Source organism: Ptiloglossa arizonensis, chromosome 12, assembly GCF_051014685.1.
Source record: "Ptiloglossa arizonensis isolate GNS036 chromosome 12, iyPtiAriz1_principal, whole genome shotgun sequence".
Taxonomy (NCBI): Eukaryota; Metazoa; Arthropoda; class Insecta; order Hymenoptera; family Colletidae; genus Ptiloglossa; species Ptiloglossa arizonensis.
The window spans coordinates 6,850,754-6,869,911 of NC_135059.1; the positions used below are offsets into that span (position 1 = coordinate 6,850,754).

The 19,158-nt window shown below is 31.8% G+C and overlaps 2 protein-coding genes across 8 annotated transcripts in view; both read right to left on the reverse strand.

The window, feature by feature from the left end:
* Positions 1–7,063, reverse strand: part of Pcb (Pyruvate carboxylase) — a 32,083-nt gene extending 25,020 nt beyond the window's left edge. For both annotated transcript variants that reach the window (XM_076323740.1, XM_076323739.1), the window contains exon 1: positions 6,962–7,063. The gene's annotated coding sequence lies outside the window, so the exon portion shown is untranslated. The remainder of the gene's footprint in view (positions 1–6,961) is intronic.
* A 5,929-nt stretch (positions 7,064–12,992) lies between these two features.
* The window catches only part of LOC143153213 (sphingomyelin phosphodiesterase), a 31,872-nt gene continuing 25,706 nt past the window's right edge, over positions 12,993–19,158 (reverse strand). For 2 of the 6 annotated variants that reach the window (XM_076324165.1, XM_076324164.1), the window contains exons 5-11: positions 18,606–18,998; positions 17,396–17,568; positions 16,722–17,084; positions 16,345–16,537; positions 15,468–15,652; positions 14,842–15,027; positions 12,993–13,150 (exon numbers count right to left, since the gene is read on the reverse strand). In XM_076324165.1, the coding sequence (XP_076180280.1) occupies positions 13,057–13,150; positions 14,842–15,027; positions 15,468–15,652; positions 16,345–16,537; positions 16,722–17,084; positions 17,396–17,568; positions 18,606–18,998 (1,587 nt within the window). In that variant the 3' untranslated portion in view covers positions 12,993–13,056. Of the gene's footprint in view, positions 13,151–13,209; positions 14,183–14,279; positions 14,449–14,841; positions 15,028–15,467; positions 15,653–16,344; positions 16,538–16,721; positions 17,085–17,395; positions 17,569–18,605; positions 18,999–19,158 lie in introns of those variants that run through there. The other 4 variants (XR_012993735.1, XR_012993734.1, XM_076324167.1 and 1 more) reach the window with 4 other exon arrangements.

Here is a 19,158-nt window from a genome sequence, read left to right on the forward strand (position 1 = left end):
ATTCGATGCATACGCCATGACGAAACCTGAGTTCGATTATTATTTCATAATAATCCAAATTACCTCGTGGAAGCTTCAAGGTTCAATGCACAATCATTCTCGAACTTATGGAAACGATAGAAAAAATGTTCAAAGAAAAACGCGGCAAGGTTGCGTTTCAATTCACGTGCATATTCTGCGATCAAAAAAAGTATCCTCACTCGATGTTTAAAATCATAGATTTCTATATGCAATTTGAAAAGAGATCGTTTCTTACGAAGTACGAGTCATTAATATAACATTATTCTCTTCTACGTTTTAATTTTGTGAGGTTACAATATGTTGTTATTGTACTATTTAGTATAATCAGTCAGTGTATCATATGCATTGCAGTTATAAACGAGCGACAGACTTTTCGTGCCTGGTAGAAATTTGTTCCCCACGTTTTCCACGTTATCGAGGTTACATAACGTAAAAAATGGAGAAAATATTATTGAGAGAAGTGAATGATGAAGGAATAAATTTTTTCACTTTTTCTTTCAACGTGCTTGAGGATCGAAGGTCGTACGACTATTGGTTATCGTGGCATAATTGTGCATAATCATGGAGAATGTATTTATTGGTCGGTTATTCAATAAGCCATCAAATAACTGTTGAAAACGTCACGAACAAACATTAGTAAAAATTAAACAATTTTCTTCTTTGTTTCATTACAACTCTCTTGCAAGTGCAAAATATAATTGCACGCTAAAATTATGATCGATAACTTCGCCTGCCAAAGGTTACCAATATTAATTACTTTACAAACTGCATAAAAATCGTGTAAGAATGTAAAGTGTGTCCATTGAGTTTCTTTCTTTAACTCGTGGTTGTAGAATATCGAAATAATGTTTGAAAAATAAAAGTGATTTCATTTGAGTTTCCTAAAGGCGACAAACGATGGAATTAAATTTTCCGCTCCCTACAACTCATCGAAAGAAAGAACTCCGCCGCGAAGCTCCACGTCTGCAATTGGTTATTCACAATGGCTTCAAAATCTTCGATCAGAATAAGAAATTACGACGTGTACTTGTACACTGTGCGTAATATCATAAAACGATCGATAAAAGATTAGATCATTGCATACGAGAGATTCAGTGCACCATCGTGACGTTGTATAACAATTCGAATGTGAAGATTAACGTTTTAATCTGAAAAATTATTTTAAAATCCGTTCAAAGGTCTACGATCACCTACAATTGTTTAACAACTTTACAAACGGTTAACGGATGACAGAAACTACGAGTTTTAAGTAATTTAAATGTTACAAAACTGTACGTATTAAATTTATACGCAAAACGCCTTCTACCAGTTAACAAAATTTCAGGTCAGTGAAAATTAAGGATGAATGAACGTGTGTATTGTTCAAGTTATCTGTTCAACGACCTAGAAAATAGATAATAGCAAGTCGTCCAATGAGCATCGTACTTACACGTAGAAAATAACGTTGAAATAAAATCGATTGCACAAAATTAATTTTAAGGGGCAATGGTTACTAATGCACTGAATATTTAACTGCTAAAAATTTGATATTTTTAAATGCGATACTGTGAATCTCTATCTGCGGAATTTCCCAAAGTATTCAGCTTTCTTACAGTTCGCCAGAGCCAATGGAAAAACCTGAGAGCAATTTCGATCAACCTAAAAATCGTACGATCGATATGAAAAAAATCTCTACATCAATTACGCAATTGCTGAACGTCTGCCGGATAATCTTTCGAACTACTGACCTTTGAACTTCGCTGTAAACACTGACCTCTTTCCGTTTTAATTGTCAAGAAAGAATACGGCACAACGACGCAAATACGATCGTTGCGAATGCTATAACGCGGCGAACCATCGTTCATTTGCGTCGAACGCCCCCAGGCGTTCGATTCGTATATCAGAGAAACGTAACTATCGGATTTCCGCACGTGGTGCGTGCCAAACGTACGAATCGCAGCCGTCGAAACGGTTCAAAGAACGAGGTAATCCGTAAATTTAATATCGTCGATTTTTAGTCGAGTGATTATCGTTTCTTCTCTTACGTTTAAATTCTTCAATGGCTCTTTGTTCAAAGAGACGTTTTCGGTCTGTGAGATATGTACTGGTATCGAATTCTTCCATTTATAATCGAACATTAATTAAACATTATAATTAACGAAATAAGTGAATTAAAGTATATAAATGTATTTTCCCGTTCTATAGTTAATTACCAGTTAGCACCGCTTAAGAATAGAGGATAAACTGCACAAATTTTTCTAGACTTCGTTATTGCTCAATATTACAACTTTCGTGTCAGATTTTACGTCAATCGATCTCCTAATTTACAGAATCGCTATGTTATTTATTGCTATTTATTGAAACAAACTACATTAGCATCGCTAAGGATAAACCACACATGTGTAACGCGTAATCGTCTCATGGAAAAATGAATCTACATTTCAAATCTACATAATTGCGAAACATGCGGAACAAAGGTCTATTTTCGGACCAAACCGAAGCACAATGGTACTACTAGCTGCACTAAATTCCTCAAAAATAGGAGACTGTTAAATGAACTCTAGCAGGAGTAAAATGCAATGTTACGAAGGAAACTTATACTAGTGATTTTATACAAATATCTACTTCAAATGGTTTATCTTACCGACGCTGTAATTACTGTCATAGTTACCAGAATTGTTAACAGCTTATGTGATAACATTTATCATTTACCAGTATTCGTTCTATGGGAAATATAAATTTCAACAATCCATGTTTTCCTTAGATTGGAACAGTAATTTCCCAGAATTTATAAGATATCAGAAATAAATGAAAAGAAATTCGATTTTTCATTTTTTTTTTTACTCTTTTATTACTTATATATAAAAATATTTCCTGTATCTCAATATTCCAAGATAGCATTAGTGGTGTGACAAACTTTAAAGGTTACTTTCATCCCTTTACATTCAAGATCCTGCAATTAAAAATTATACATGGCTCTTTCTTTTTCTTTTTTTTTTTTTTTTTTTGGTAGCTCTACAATCCTATAGAGTTTCAACTTGGAGGATGTTCCTCGTTAATGGAGGACGTGATGATTTTTCGTACGATGATTCATACAATTATCGATTGATACAATTGTTTGAACGATACTTGTAAAGTGTGCAGAGTTGTTGATTAGACTGTCGCACGATGTGACTGCCTTGAATGACAGTACGACATTGACATACAACTATAGTTGCAACTCGACGTACGACACATTGTAAGATAAATCGTTACGTCTGTGCCCCCTATTAAGTATATTCCTTCGTAATACACCATACACGTTTCGTGATCACTTGTTAGACAGTAGATATGTACTAGTAGTCCGCGCGCACGCATTGTTGTGCTTACTCAGCGGTGATCGATAATTGTTCAACGACTGTTATTACTCAACAGATTTCAGACATATGTTCGATACATGACGTTATTTCGAAGCTGACACCTAAACGAAAATGTATCACGAATCCGAAAAAAAGAAATTAATTCTCGATCCACAATTAATTTAAATTTTTGTGTTCATTTTAATGGGCAATATACATTCCCATTAGTCGTGACTGTAAAAAGAAGTTATAAAATGCATTAATATGCATAATAATTAAAAAAAAGAAAAATATATATGCGGCACGGTAAGTAGTCACGCAGACAAATTGTTTTCCTTGAAAACTTGAAATCCCCTACGGCGTATAGTTTCGAAACCATTGATTTATGTGGGATATACTTGCTACTAAACATCTGAGTAAGTAGGGCACACACAACCCCACTCTTTTAAGTATAGTGGTACAGAAATTGTTGTAATCTCGAATAAGCCTTTTTAAAATCAACATTTGTTTGAAACGCATTTTCATGTTTCACGTAGCAGAGGTAGTGTACGATCACTGTGATTCAACTATTTGAAAATTGTTATTGTCGTATTCATAAATGTTCGAAATGATGCTCATACACGTATAAGCATCTTTCAGTTCTTTTAACGATATTATTTTATTCAACGAATAATACAGTTTAAGCCACTGTCGCTTGAAATGTTTCAAAAAATGTTTCTCTATACACCAGTAAATCGAATAGAAATTATCGTCAGAGTAAATTCAGATACACTGAAAAAGAATTTTCTGAAAATTCTTATTCATAGTTTCTAAAAAAAAAAAAACAAATAACTTGTAACACTTCACATGATCCTCCCTATATATCCGTCTCTCTCAAATTTCTTTATCGATAAAACAAGTATTATTATTTGAAAATTGAATCATTGAATTATATCTGGACAACAATAATTATAACAATAGTGATAGAATTGGTCAGATACAAGCATTGTTTGAACTACGTATGTATGTATTTAAATGTTTCGGTATTTAAAGCTTTCAGTCCTCTTCAAAGGAAAGACATTTATAAAAATTAAAAAGAAAAATTCTACCGAAGAGAATCTAACATTTTAGAATCGAAACGTTTCAATCGTTATTTGTATCTAACCGATTATTATTTGTATTTAAAAAGTGTACAGTAAGAATAGCCACGTGAAATACTATTTGAACGCAATGAACATTAATTATGAGATTATGCTTGATGCACCGACGCGTATGCGCGTGCGCATCGTGTCGTGTTCGTGTGCGGGTGTACATCTACATGCATATACATCACTTATTACGCGAGTCCATTTGTTATGTCAATGTAATACACGTTATTTACATAACCTGTTCCATGACAAACGCCGGCGTGGTTTTGTTTTCGTCGGGTGCAGATCGATTCTACGTTTTCGTTTCTTATCAAACGACTTCGACTTTGCCATCTATCCGTATACCTACACGTAACGATGTACCAGTATTGTGGTACTAAAAAATTCTCTGATTCTATCCTCTAAGCTTATAGTACACGATAGCTAATTTTTCTAAGCTTACAGTACACGATACCTAATTTTTCTAAGCTTACGGTACACGATAGCTAATTTCTCTAAGCTCATTGTACACGACAGTTAATTTCTCTGAGCTTGTAATACTGAGCATAAATTCTTTGAAAACTCTAAGCTTGTATTCTTGTTAAAAATCTTGCCTTGATTCAGTTGAAGTCTAGGCGCGAAAAAAAAATTGAAGTACTCGATTCGTTCAAAAATGTGAGAAAATAAGAATGGTTTAATTATTTGAAATAAATATTAATAAATTTATCGTCGAGGAAGTAGAGCCTACCACTTCGACAAGAGCAACGATACACCTTGATATACGTATCAAAAATCGAAGCTATTCTCGACCGATCGACATCAAAGATCACGATCTTTAACCTCATATCGCGGCATCGTAAGATCAATGACTATAGCGATACACCGGGTTATTATATAATTGTCCTAAACGTGATTTGAAGGAGACCGTTTTGGCAGCATTTCGTTCATAAACCACACTTGTTATTTTGTAATTCGAGGTGCACGTTAATGAGCATATCCCTTTCATTGAAAAAAACATCTCGAGAACACTTAGGTTCGGAACGATGAAAAAAATTCATTATAGTACGGGTCCTTGGAAACTGAGTTCACTAAGAAATTCAAATTTTTGATCAAAAATTTGTCGATACGATGGTTCAGATTCTTCAAACACGGTGCAATTCGAAACACATTCGTCCAAACTCGAAAATCGAGAAACGTGTTGGTAGTACTGACTACAAATTTCACACCTGCGCAATCAAATCCAATTTTGTGACAAAAAATGTTGCAATTGCACTTTTGCATTTTCTTACAGATTGTCTTTGAAATATGTTCCTAACACTATTAATGAAAATTTGTGAAAAAAAAAACGAAAAACGTCGAATGAATCGAAATTTCGAAATGCAAAAAATATCACGAAACTAGAGGAAAACGATTTAGTATAAAGACGTCTCCGTACATACGTACAAAATAACAAACGTTTAACTAAATATTTAATACGATTTTGCTATTAAAAAACCAACAACTTTTTAACACGATAAAATAGAACAAAGCTCCCCAAAGATAAAAGAATTTGGCAATACGAAAATTTTGATGAAAAGAAATTATACAGCCCTGATATTGTTAATTAAAAATAGGAGTTGGAAAAATTCTGTTGTATGTGTTCAAAACTTCAAACGCATTTTTCTTGAATTCAGATTTTCAAAACGGTTGACATTATCTTATCAAAATTAAGGGGCGATTTAAAATGTTGTGTAGATCGATCAGACGCCTCGCCTTCTTCAGAACTACGGAAAATGCGGTATCTTCATATAAGTTCGTCTTTAAGTACGAACTAAGTAATATTGATAAATAAATCATTATGTCGTCTTTAAAGCGTCATTATTCTACTACTTCGTACTTTTAATTTTGTCCAGTTCAAGCCACGACTGTACTCGTACGGGTTAATAATATGATTTTTATTTCTCGACCCAGTGGGAATGTCGGAATCGTGTTATCGTCGGGGCACTTTTTTGTTTACAGTTGGATGCTCAAGTGACAAATTTCTTTGGATGAAAAAATTTACGTAACTTGATGAAATTTGTTACAGAGAAGGGTGCAAAATTTGATTCGTAAATTCGTGATTCTCGTATTATAAAATTTCCAATGCTCTATTTTTTCACGTCTGGACTAGGGTGTCCCTTTAAGTAACAAAAATTTGTCGATACAATGATAGGTCAATAACTCGTAGGTCAATTTTGTCGCAGGTGCACAGTTAGTAAGAAGTTACGACACACGTTCGCACGCAGTACTACGAAAAAATCCATTTATATTTCGTAGTGCAGCCAGAAACAAATAGATTCGGGTTTTTCGGCCAATTTCGTCTGTCACTTTGCACAGTCACCGAATATTGTCAATAATTTATTGACGCGCCGGGGAACGACGCGAAAAGGTAATTAAGTTTAATAACACAGTTTAATAAGACGTCACCGCGTGCACGACGTGACACGACGTAATGACACGAAAATTTGACAAATTTCAGTCAGTAATTCGAGTACTTACGTTATCACACACCAAAGACAAACTAGACCAGACCCCGTCCGGCTGAAGTCTAAGCCGTACTAAAATCTTGGAGAACGTCGGACTGATCCCACTGCTACACGCGTTCGACCTCTACAAAAATAGAGGCAAACGCGATTGGTCTACTAACCTACGTATAAACGAATGATAATGCGTGTTCTATCAGACGATCGATGGTATTGCCATCTAGTGGTTAACGAGGTAAAATTTGATCGAACACCAGAGACAACAAACGGAACATAGAATAGATCTCACGCAACAGACCAGACGTGAAATAGATCCAACATCAAAGTTGATCTTGTATCGAGGGTAGTACCGATCTTGCGAAAAAAAAACCATGCTCCTAGATTCTACTCTACGTCAGAGTACACGGGAGTACTTTACAGAGTACGAGAAGTTGGTAAAGTAGAAAACGTCGAAATCATCCTCTCTATGTCTCGTCTGCAGTTCTATGAATTCTATTGCCTCGGAGAATATCCTAAAATAAGTACCATTTGTTCTCGTTCGTTTATGTTAAAATACACGAAGATCGAAAAATGTCATCGATACGAGAACAATCGAAACTTGAAATATTTGATCGCATTTTCAAAGTTACAACTTTCCTGAAAATATTATCAGAGGAACGGTTAGCAAGGGGTTAGCACAAGGGGTTAACACAAGGGGTTAGCAAAGGGTGGAACAGGCAGTAAGGACCTCCAAAACGAGAGATTCGTCTAGCTTCGTGACTCAAATTAAACTGAAAATATTGTCCTTGTATTCGTTGTAACGCACTCATAAGAACAGAAAATGTAATGTATAATTGTAAAGCTTTGGAAAATGCTCGTGAATACGTCCGGTGACTAGCATTTTGAAGTATTTGGCACCATTTGGTTACCAGTAATCGACCTTTTTTATCTCAGACTCGAGCCAAGGCTCGCATATATGTATGTATATATGTATTGTTCGAGGAAAAGTAGCGAACGAGATACATACATCAAAACTAAACGAGAGGACTACAAACTGTTCGCGATCGACAGCGAGCAACTGAGGCGATCCTTATCGCACGTGAGAAATGGGTTAACAATTTAAATTTGTACATTTTTCTTATATCTTCGTGAGAATATTATCGTTAAATTGGCCAAGTTTGCTCGATGAAAATAAATTATAGTCATTCAAGATACAATGTATAGTGAGCTTTAACATTTTTTAGAAATACAAATTTCAGTACCGAGGTTTGGTCTTCCCCCACGCATTACATAATTCGCTACTGTATATTTCGTTAAACACGAGCGTATTTATAACTCTAATGTCGATAGTTTCTAATACAGTATATTTCGATTAAAGAATTATTTTACAATCACTGTATTTCTGAATAATATTTTATCTACTACGTACTGCAATGGGTGACAAAGAGGACAGGGACTGGTAGAGAAGGATAAACAGTTTGTAAGACATATGTATGTGATACTTAAGATTAATTATATGTGGTAACCTAATGTAAAAAGATAAGGTATAAATGTAAGAAATTGTAACACAAAAGTAAAACAATAAACATATTATATATTATTTGTATAATAATCACTCAACAGTCTCACATACGGGATTGACATAATTACTCACAAGCATTCTCCATGCCTCAAGCAACGCGAATGAACTCGTAACATTTCACAACTATTAACTATGTACTCTTAATGCAGAGGAACTCGGGACGCGATAAAAAAACGTAAAACATAACTATGTTCGTACGATACTAACTGCTTACTTGCCCGTGAGTTACACGTGGAATCAATAATTAATGTTTAAATGGGAAAAAACAAAGATTTTGCATTTCATTTTTAAGTCTGTTGGCCAGACTTATCGCTAAAGCTTTCCTAACAGATTCGCCTCAAACGCGGGAAGATTTTGGAACATTTGGATAAAGCATGATATTACCTAACGATTAGCAAGAATTGATAATAATTTGTACATTTTTAATCTCCATTAAAATGTTACAAACGATTATCAATTTAAAATTACCAAATATCAACAGTCGGTTACAAACAATTATTTACGAGTAATTATTTGGACATATTTATTCATATTTTAAACGTCACGATTTCTTTTTGGAACTATATTCAGTAATAACATCGTTTTATAAAGGTTTTCGAGGTAATTTTGTTATCGAATAAGATTCAAAAAAGAGGTCAAAACGTTTAAAATGCAAATAAAAATATTTAAATAATTGTTTGCAACAGATATTAATTGTTAGTTTGGTTTTACATTTTATAAGCAATTATCATCGATATCAAACTTCCTTTCATTCTTTCTCCACTCTTAACCAGTAATTACAGTTACCACTCGCTGTTCATTGGCACGCCGCCATTTGGTATGCATTGTTAGATCTTCTTAGGTGATATGTATAACTCGACAACTTAGAAAAGATCCCTGCGATGGGAAAACGGTGTTCCCGCCCCCTTCTCCCACCAAACCCAACTCCGCATTGAATCTGTTTATCTCTTAGGTTCTTAAGAATAATATTTTATACACTATTCGAGTTCAAATACTAACCTAGGTTTTAAAATATTGTTTTTATTTAAATAATCTACAAGTGACGGTGAAAAACTAAATACCGAAAAATTTCAGTTTCCGACCTCAATGAGTTTTCAAGATATTAAATGTTAAAATTTTAAAGAATTGGAAAAACTAATTTCACAACTTTAACATTTATCATTTTGAAAACCGTGTACATTATGAAATTCTTATATTGCAAAAATTAATTTTTCAATGTTATTTTCAAATACCGTATATCTAAAAAGGTATGAACGTTAACTATCATATCTGAAATAAATCGTAGAAGTACTACACAGAATTTGCGAAACTGCACTTCGCAGCCCCCCCACTCCTTGTTCGTGCCAATCTTTCAGGGAGTCTATAAATGGTCGAGCTATAGGTATCTCTTATAAAATAATAAAATATTTATGTTTATGTTTTACAATTCGTTACATTTTCATCGATTTATTAATGTCTACCCTCTCGTTTCAATAAAACTAATATTTCAGCAACTGACTTTTCGAAAAGCGTTATTTAGAGTGGAAACTGAATAAAATAATCCAGAAAAGTACTGAGTATGATTGTACCACGAGTAACAGACTACCCGTTTATAAATACTGATATAAAAAGTTTTGAGTTTCGATTCTTATTGTCATGTGTATTGCTGTATAAACAGTATCACATTTGAAATTAGCAGTAACTCAAATAAGATTCAAACTTATATTATATAGCCTGAGGAAATATATATTGTAGAAAATACTGCTTCGTTCGAACGTTAAATTTAGAACTGTTATATTTTTCGAGTATACATATTTAGGGAAGCAAAATTATGCATAAAAATATTTCTTATGTAGTTAATATATATATAAGAAATACCTAACCTATCTTGCTACAAAGCTTTGAAAAATTTGAGTAATATTTTGTTTATTAAACGACATCTAAATAACAAATAACATCGACAGTTACAGTACTTTTTATTATCTAATACGTATGAACCATAAATTAGATCTTCAACTTAACTTTACTATGCATGTATTCGAATTGAATATAATGGAAAAAGTATAGAAAAATCAGAGCAGATTATTGAACAGTATACACAAGGTATTAAATATATTAAAATAATTAAATATAATAAAGGTCAAACACAATTTTTCTACATTTATTTTTAATTTAAAAAAAAATAAGCTTCTATTATATTTACCAATGTATTTAACTTTATCTAAAAAATTCAGCATATAACTATATAGTGTATATATAAAAAATTGTTTACAAAATACTCTATTGAAAATTGTCTTGTGTATAATCTTAGTCTGGTATTATGGTTTCTACTTTTTCAAAAATTTGCATTATAATAATTTTGATTCTATTATATTTTCTTTGCCATCAGTTTATATTTATTTTAACAATTTTATCATTAAGCCAATCTGTATAAATTTAATTCTTTATATAAGATATAAATACACAAAAAGTAGTATATTGCAAATTAAGTGCAGTAGTTTTTAAATGTTTCTCAACACATTAAACACCACATTAGTTTTCTATACTTAACGATATCCCTGATATTTGTTCAAAACATAATGTAAAAAGTTGAAATATTTAATAATTTGTTGATATAGTTATTTTATAATATTACTAATGAGAATAATGCTATTTAAAAATTTACAAGTATTGGAGCTTGTCTTGTAAGTGCTTTAGAGAATTATTATAATGGTGTTTAACGTGTTAATATACTGGAGAGTTTACATATGCTATTCATATTTTTTAATTAGATGAACTCAGTGATTATAATTCATACTATATTGATCCTTATATAACTCCAGTTGATAAATATGTTTCATTTTTCTAAGTTCTATTTTGCAGTATAAACTTGATGCAAATGAAATAAATAAATGAAAATAAATGAATACAAATGCAACTTAAATACAAAATAAAATTTTTAGGACAGGGACATTTACATTTGCAAATGTAAAATGTCTAAAAGTAAATAATAAACAAATATTTGCAAAGAAATTTTTGTTATCAAATATCTTTAAAACTACTAAAAGCTTTTGTACTATATTTAACCGATCACAATGAAGAAGGACATTTTAAAGTATAATTAAATGTCATTCTCTCTATAGAATTAAATTGTATAGTACAAAATCTGCCATTAGTCAAATACACATTTAACTAAACGTGCATCTGAAGGATACACTCGTACGTCATACTGTTTCGTATTGTATGCGCTCGTGCATGCTATTGTATGTTGTAGCTTTTGAGCACCGAAATAACAATATCAATGTCTTAAATATTTAATAATTTAATATTATAAATTACACCAATTTGTCATTCAACATATCTTCATTTATCCTAGACCTAACACATACTTAGGTAAATTGTATGCAAATCGTGGAATTGCCATGAAAATGGACATTCTGTAAAGAAATAAAAAATTATTATTTCCTGCAATTAAAAAACTTTAACAACAATGTTAAGAAAATATACTCCCGCATACTTAGAGTCACCTAAACAAAAACACAGAATAGAAATAAATGCAACTTTTGGAAAGAGTCGATTTTAAAAAACTGCGTTTCGAAGGTAGGTCGAATTTTCATTTCAGGAATTAACTTCTGTACGCATAAACAGCAAAGATACACCACGAGTGAATGTAACAATAAGCGCGTCTCGTATTACATGCGCTGAATTGTATTTTCAGGAAATTATTATCAATGGAATTGTAAGACTTTCCTAATGGAAACATATTTAGACACGATCTTATTCGGACTATTTTTGAAAATTTTTCAGAAGTTATTCAAACAACATATTATTAAAAACAGTCCGAATACAGTCGTGTTTGATCTAATTTTCTTCGAGAAAACTTTTTCACTCCATTGATAATACTTTCACGAAGATTCAATGACAAATACAAAACTTTTTAATTTGCATCAATTTCGTTTAAATTATTCGAAGTTGCATGGTTTTAGGTATTCTATCATTGTTGTACTGTGAGCGTATTAAATTAAATGTTTAAACCGTTCTATTATGCGATTGAGAGCATAGTGATTCTGCGCACCTACGTCACGCCGTTGTAGTAATACCACTTAGTGCTTCATCAATGCAACTAGAAGCGTATTGTGAAGAAAGAGACGCGTTTAGCGTACCAAATTCCTTTTAAACGGGACGAATTCATGCGGCCAACTGTACACTGCTTAAAATAATTAGGGGATCAGAGTTGTCTCATACAATTATTCGACTGAACAATTTTTTAGACTGCAACAAATCAGAAATAGCAAAAATCCTGTTTATGTTTCTGAATGCTAAACTTATGCAGGATAATAAATCAAAAACGAAATGATTAACTGACTCTTATTTTAGAAACAAAATATATTTTAAACATAACACAAAGTGTTTTTAGAAACAAATATAATACATATAGTATTTTATAGAGTTATTGTTTTCAATATTTTTAAAAACATTATGTTTCCTTAATTAATTATACTTGGAAGTATATTTTCAATTTTTCACTGTTTAACAATCGACTAAACAATAAGGTGGTTTGGATAAATACACATCTCTAATTATTTTAAACATTATATTAAACAATTGATATACATTTGTACACTAATTATTATAAGCATATTCTGAATCCAAAAAAATTGTGTTAATTCGTAATTTCCAGCACCTCTGAAAAAATAAAAGTATTAATAGTATGTACAGGAATAATAGATCAGAGAAAAAATAAATATTAGAGAATTTGTATTTTATTGAAAGAAATATTTACAATACTACCACCTTATGTATCTACAAATTTTGTAATAATATCCTTCTCCGTGTTATATTTATACAATACTTAGACGTGTGACAGTTTTAAAGTTAGTGCCTACAATAAAAATAGAGCATAGCGATGATATACTACAGTTTTATGCTGAAAAATTATGATGCTAAATGTTTTGCTAGGAAACCTCTGAAACATACGAATAATGTATGCACCTTACATTTAACAATTTTATATATAAACGGCACTTTGCATGCATGTGTTAAATAAAATTAGTATTTTCAATTAAAGGAAATAAATATGCGATCAAATAATTTAAGCAAGTGAAAATGTGACAATAGCATAAATCAATGTGCAGAAGTTTAAATATTTACTATGTAAAAGTTGGATACGGCATAACTGCTGCGATTCGTACCGCCTGTGGGGATTCCCCTCGACATAAATATGTATACATCTTGAAATTCAACAACCAAGCAATATAATCCGAACCGAGTGCAAATATTGAAAACTCTAATAAAAAAAATGAAACTTCTATCGCTGTATTTATGAGGGTTTTCTGATTAAAATAAGCAAACTTCGAAGAATAATTCGAGCCATATTAGGTCTAAAAATCAATACCTTGGTTGGATAAGTGTCTGACTTGGATCTCAGTTTTCATGCAGTTATCCAACTTTTACTGTAGTCGTTTATTAATATGCGGTGCTGCTTTTTGCAAAGGAGCTTATAATTAGTATATATTCTTAAAATGAAACTAGATAAACTTCCACCACCTGTTAGGTTATTATTTGTATAACTGCTCAGCATCTTCACTTCACATAAAAGCATTCATTATTTGAAAGTGATTAAAAAATTCTCTACTAGCGAATGTTATTAATAATTGAAAAACAATTATAATTAAATCATCTGTATATAAAATCATTATAATGCCTTATTTGATAGAACTGTTGAAATAATGTAATGTAATAATAACAATTATATTATAGAAAAATCATGAACTACAATGAATGTACAAGCTTATTAGGAAATTTGTATACATACCAATTTCAATAGTGATGATATATGCATCCATGACACGCATATACTTTGATCGTGTTATTTTTAATTTACACTTTTATTAAATATTAACAGTAAAATAACACTACTAATAAAATTTGTATATGTACAAATATATTAATAAGTGTATATATTGATTAAGTTTATGAATTTACTGCAACAATTATGAGAAAATATTGCAGGAATAATATAAAATATGATGGAATAACTGATAGAAATAATATTTGCTTATTTTGAAATAAGTTATTTGCTATTGGTAATCGACAACTTTTTTTTATAAACAAAGAATATATATAATGTAGGATTTAATTATAAATATTTGTAAGTAATATTAATGAAAGAGATGTTACTATTTCACAAGTTTTCAAAGGCAAACAATATGCACAATACATAGAAAAACTATTTGTTCTAAATAAGGTAAATGTTCTTCTTAAAAGTTTATGAAGAATTATTTGTAAAGCACAACAGCTTGCACGCTAAATTTCTCTATAAAATTACATATCAATTCAATTATTTATAAATTTCAAATAAAGTATTTTGTACATACGACAAAGCTAGTCCATTATAAATCCAAGCTCTCCATCCTATTCTTGTTTCATTATCTATTCTGGATTCAAGACTCTGGCACAGTGCTTTGCGGTCATGACTTCTTCCACTTCGCAAATCACAAAGTAATCTTTTTCTACACTCGTCATTGCACAATGGCCTTACAGGAGAATTCTTATTGTAGTGTCTGAAAGATTAATTAAACTTATAGTAACTGTATATTTATAATGATACATAGAAAAAGAAATTATAGATGTTTTGAAAAGTCTCAAAACATTTTGCCAATAATTTAATTATTGGAGAATATTTGTGTGGATTTCTATTCATACAAAATTTTAATTTGTCTTTAAAACGTTAAAACGTTAAAACGTTAAAACTATGTTTATACATTACTACTTCATCTAATAATTTATAACTGATATGGAAAAAACTTGTCATAATAAATTTCAATAAGTTATAATGTATGTGTATACAAAAGTTTTGTTGTACAATAGTTACATTATGTCATGGCGAACATATGTATGTTATTGTAATTACTTTTCCCCCACTAGTTTTAACAAGTTTTCAAGTTTAGCCCGAATGTTTTAAGTGGTATTAGTATGAACAAAATTGAAAAAAGATACTTACTTGTAATAAAGATCAAAAAGTGACGGTTCATTACTCATTTTATCTATTAAAGAATCCCAATCTTTAGGTAAGAGGGATGACATTTGGTATGCTTGTCGGGCGCTGTACATTTTGTGCCAAAATGGATAATCGTACAAATTTGCTTCTTTTAAATTCATAATCCAGCTTTCATGATCCACAACTAACTAAAGCAAAATTTTTATATTAGTTATTAATAATTACTTATTGAAACATAGTTTTAAATAATAATTAACTTCTTCCTATACTTGCGTGTCATGCATAATGATTACATTTTTCCAAAAATCATTTTGCATTTCAAAAGCAGCTTTTTGTACAAAAAGTAAATAATATTTGACGTTAAACCACTCGCTATTTAAGAAATTTTTAATTGCATTCAAGCTACAAACACTTCTCTACTCATGAAAAGACCTAAACATTTGTAATCTAATTGAATATTAATATCGTTCACTTCTATAAAACATGGAATAAAATATAGAAATTGTCTAAATACAATAAAGAGACACATATTTCATTCAATGTATCATTTCATAGTAATTGTCTCGCTAACTGTCGTAGGCTTGAAACTGAGCCGAGACAGTTAGTAAGGGAGATTGATGTTGCAGATATTGTGCATCTCCAACTTGTTCATTTTCGAGAACATCGAATACGAGATAAAATAAGCGAGATGAGATAAGTGGGGATAAATATGTAATAAGTAACGAGGTAGAAACCTCAACAGTTGGCAAGGTATTGTTGCGTTACACTCTCCGCGATTAAAATCTTAAAAATTAGAATTGAATCTTTAAGAATTTTATAATTCTGTAAGCTAATACGTTGCATTTTTTAGCTATAGTGGAAAACTTTTAATAAAACTTACTCTAGTAGTTTTTGCATGATCGCCGTCAATGTAATATATTCTATATCCTGGATTAAGATCATTGTAAGGTGTAACTGATGGTCCAACATAAGCTATACTAACAGCTCTTCCAAGATCCGTGGTATCATAAAAGAGCTGAAATTCGTCGTAATGAGTGTGTCCGAAAAACTGTGCTGTGATTGTTGATTCATACCTGGTTTAAAGTGTTTTTTTAAATTTTAATGAGATCTCAATTTTAGTATTAACATTTCTAATATTCTATAATAATAGCTCAATAATTTAATCAAATCGATACATCATTGACAATGTTATTATGATCTATGAGGACGGTAGACCGCGACTTCATAGAAACCATGACTTGATGTTAGCTTACTAACCGATTGATGATGTGATAATAATTGCGAGACCACACCTTCAAACAGTCCGAGTGACCAGGTGGTATATGTCCAATAATATGAACTTTTTCACCATTCATTTCAGCTCCATGTAACTCATAGATAAGCCATTGTAATTCACTTACTGGGTCTGTACTATTAATTAACAGCCACCAATTTTTGTTATTGCAATAATTCATGTTTATGGAAATAATTCTGAAACCTGGACGAACGAGGACCGAATAAAAGGCACCTCTGCGAACAGTACGTGAAACGCCTGCTGGTAACCAGCGTCTCCAATGCTTATCAAGTGCATCATATAACCAGGATATGTCATTTTCCTTTGGAACAAATGGTGGTGGAAAACTGAAATAAACAAATTTAACATCGTTTAAAAATTAGAATTTTTAACTTACGTATCATTTCTTTCTCAATAAATAATAGATTGAATCGGAATAAATGTTAAGTAATATATGTTATTCTTTTAATAAATTATTTTTCAAAAGGCAATACCTTAAAAAATGTTTACTGCTGGTCCTAAGCAACGAACATCTTTCAAGGAATTACTGTGCTAAAGAAAGTCTTTAAGTTTTTCTTATTCGTTGGTGGTTATTTTTATATTGATAATGCAATATTAAATTTAAAAAAAAGGTCTCGGAAATTAAGGGAAAAAGTACCTGTTAACGGGAGAAGTTTCATGATTTCCTAGAGCTGGAAAGATTGGTATTCCAGGAAACGTTTCAATGAGTTGTGTTACAGTATCCTGCAAAATTTTTAAATTTTCTTCCTTCGTTTGGTTCCATACATCGTGAGGTGGTAAATCACCAGTCCATAGTATGTAATCTATATCCTAAAGTAAAATTGGAAATTTACAAAATTGTACCACTTGCATATTTTATGTACAAATCGTAATCGTGATACCAAGGAATGCAGTACGTGTTCAGTAATTGCACTTTTCCCTCTAATATAATTCTGATATTTATTACGAGGTTTAAACGATAAACATGTACACAAGCAATAACGCATGCTCTCTAATTTCAGCAATTAATTTCCTTTCCACGTTTACCATGTTAACCGAACAAAATTTATTATTAGGAGCCATTTTTGGATGAATTTATCTGAAATGTTGGTGCAAGTTGTACAAAACTATGAGTAACTTTCGCACATATCTCTGTACACGTAGAATCAATTAGTACGTGAAAATACATAAAATGTTACAGTCCTTAATTAACTGCAAAAAGTGATACGAAAAATAATACGAATCTATTTATACGTAAGACAATAATGTGGAACATATCAAGAGAATTTGTTAAAAATGCAAGTTTATGTGAATTTTCTTTGCGGTCACGTTGTGTACAATAAATCGTAAAGGAAACTCTGCTTTATTTTACAATACAGTAGAACCTCGATAATTGCAGGAAAACGCGGCTGAAGATTCACGAAACGATAATAGTAATTAATCCAAGTAGAAGTCCATGTTATACAGTATATCTCCACTATTTATGGTCACTACCTGCTCCTTTCGTTTCCAACTCCATCCGTTGCTAATTGTATGTAAACTACCATTTCTACTCGCCAACAGTGGTTACATTTATCGAGGGTGCACCGTACATAAGTATATATATATATCAGGTTGTTCGGAAAGTCATTTCGTTTTTTTCGATGAAAATGAAACATTTTTTTTCGTTTTGGAAAACGAAATTACATTCCGAACAACCCAATAGATACAGAATAGAATATTTCGTAGCCCTTTTATGGTGTCTTTAGCATAATGAAGGGCGTATTCGAAAATTTCCACTAATTGTCTCGAGAATATATATTCATCTACGCGTAATCTACACAAAGAAGCGACACGATAAATCTTTTTAATTCAAGTCCATTACTCACGGAATGTGTGTCGGCGATATGTTTCAGCATATGTTCGATGGTTCTTTTTGGCGTGTCGCATTTTCTGTAGTCACCCCATCGGCCAGCACCTGCGGCTGGAGTCTGGGGTGCTCCGTTAGTCAATCTGCAGCATAATGGTTCGTTACATTCCGCGTTTGTGCCCTCTTGGTAGTAAGGATCGAAGTGGGTATCAGAGATATGAAGGACTTTGAAGGTCGGCGCACCTTCTTGAGGTGGTACAGGAGGTTTAACAGGTGGTTTGTTTACTGGTGGGAAGGCTACTTCCCACTCGTGCAGAGGATTGTACGCGTCCTCGCAAGCGTCACCAATTACGAAACTACAGATTTGCGCTGGCCCCATATCCACTTGTTTTAGAACGTAAATGACTTCTTTCTGGGCAGAAACACGGCGATACAAAAAGTTAATTTGGCATTGCAGTAAATATTTTAGAGTAAATGAAAAGTATTCCAATCAGAGCTCGATCATGAAAAAATCATTGATCGTTCTCTTTTATTTTCTCGATAATACGTCCATTGCTGTTAATAATTCTCTA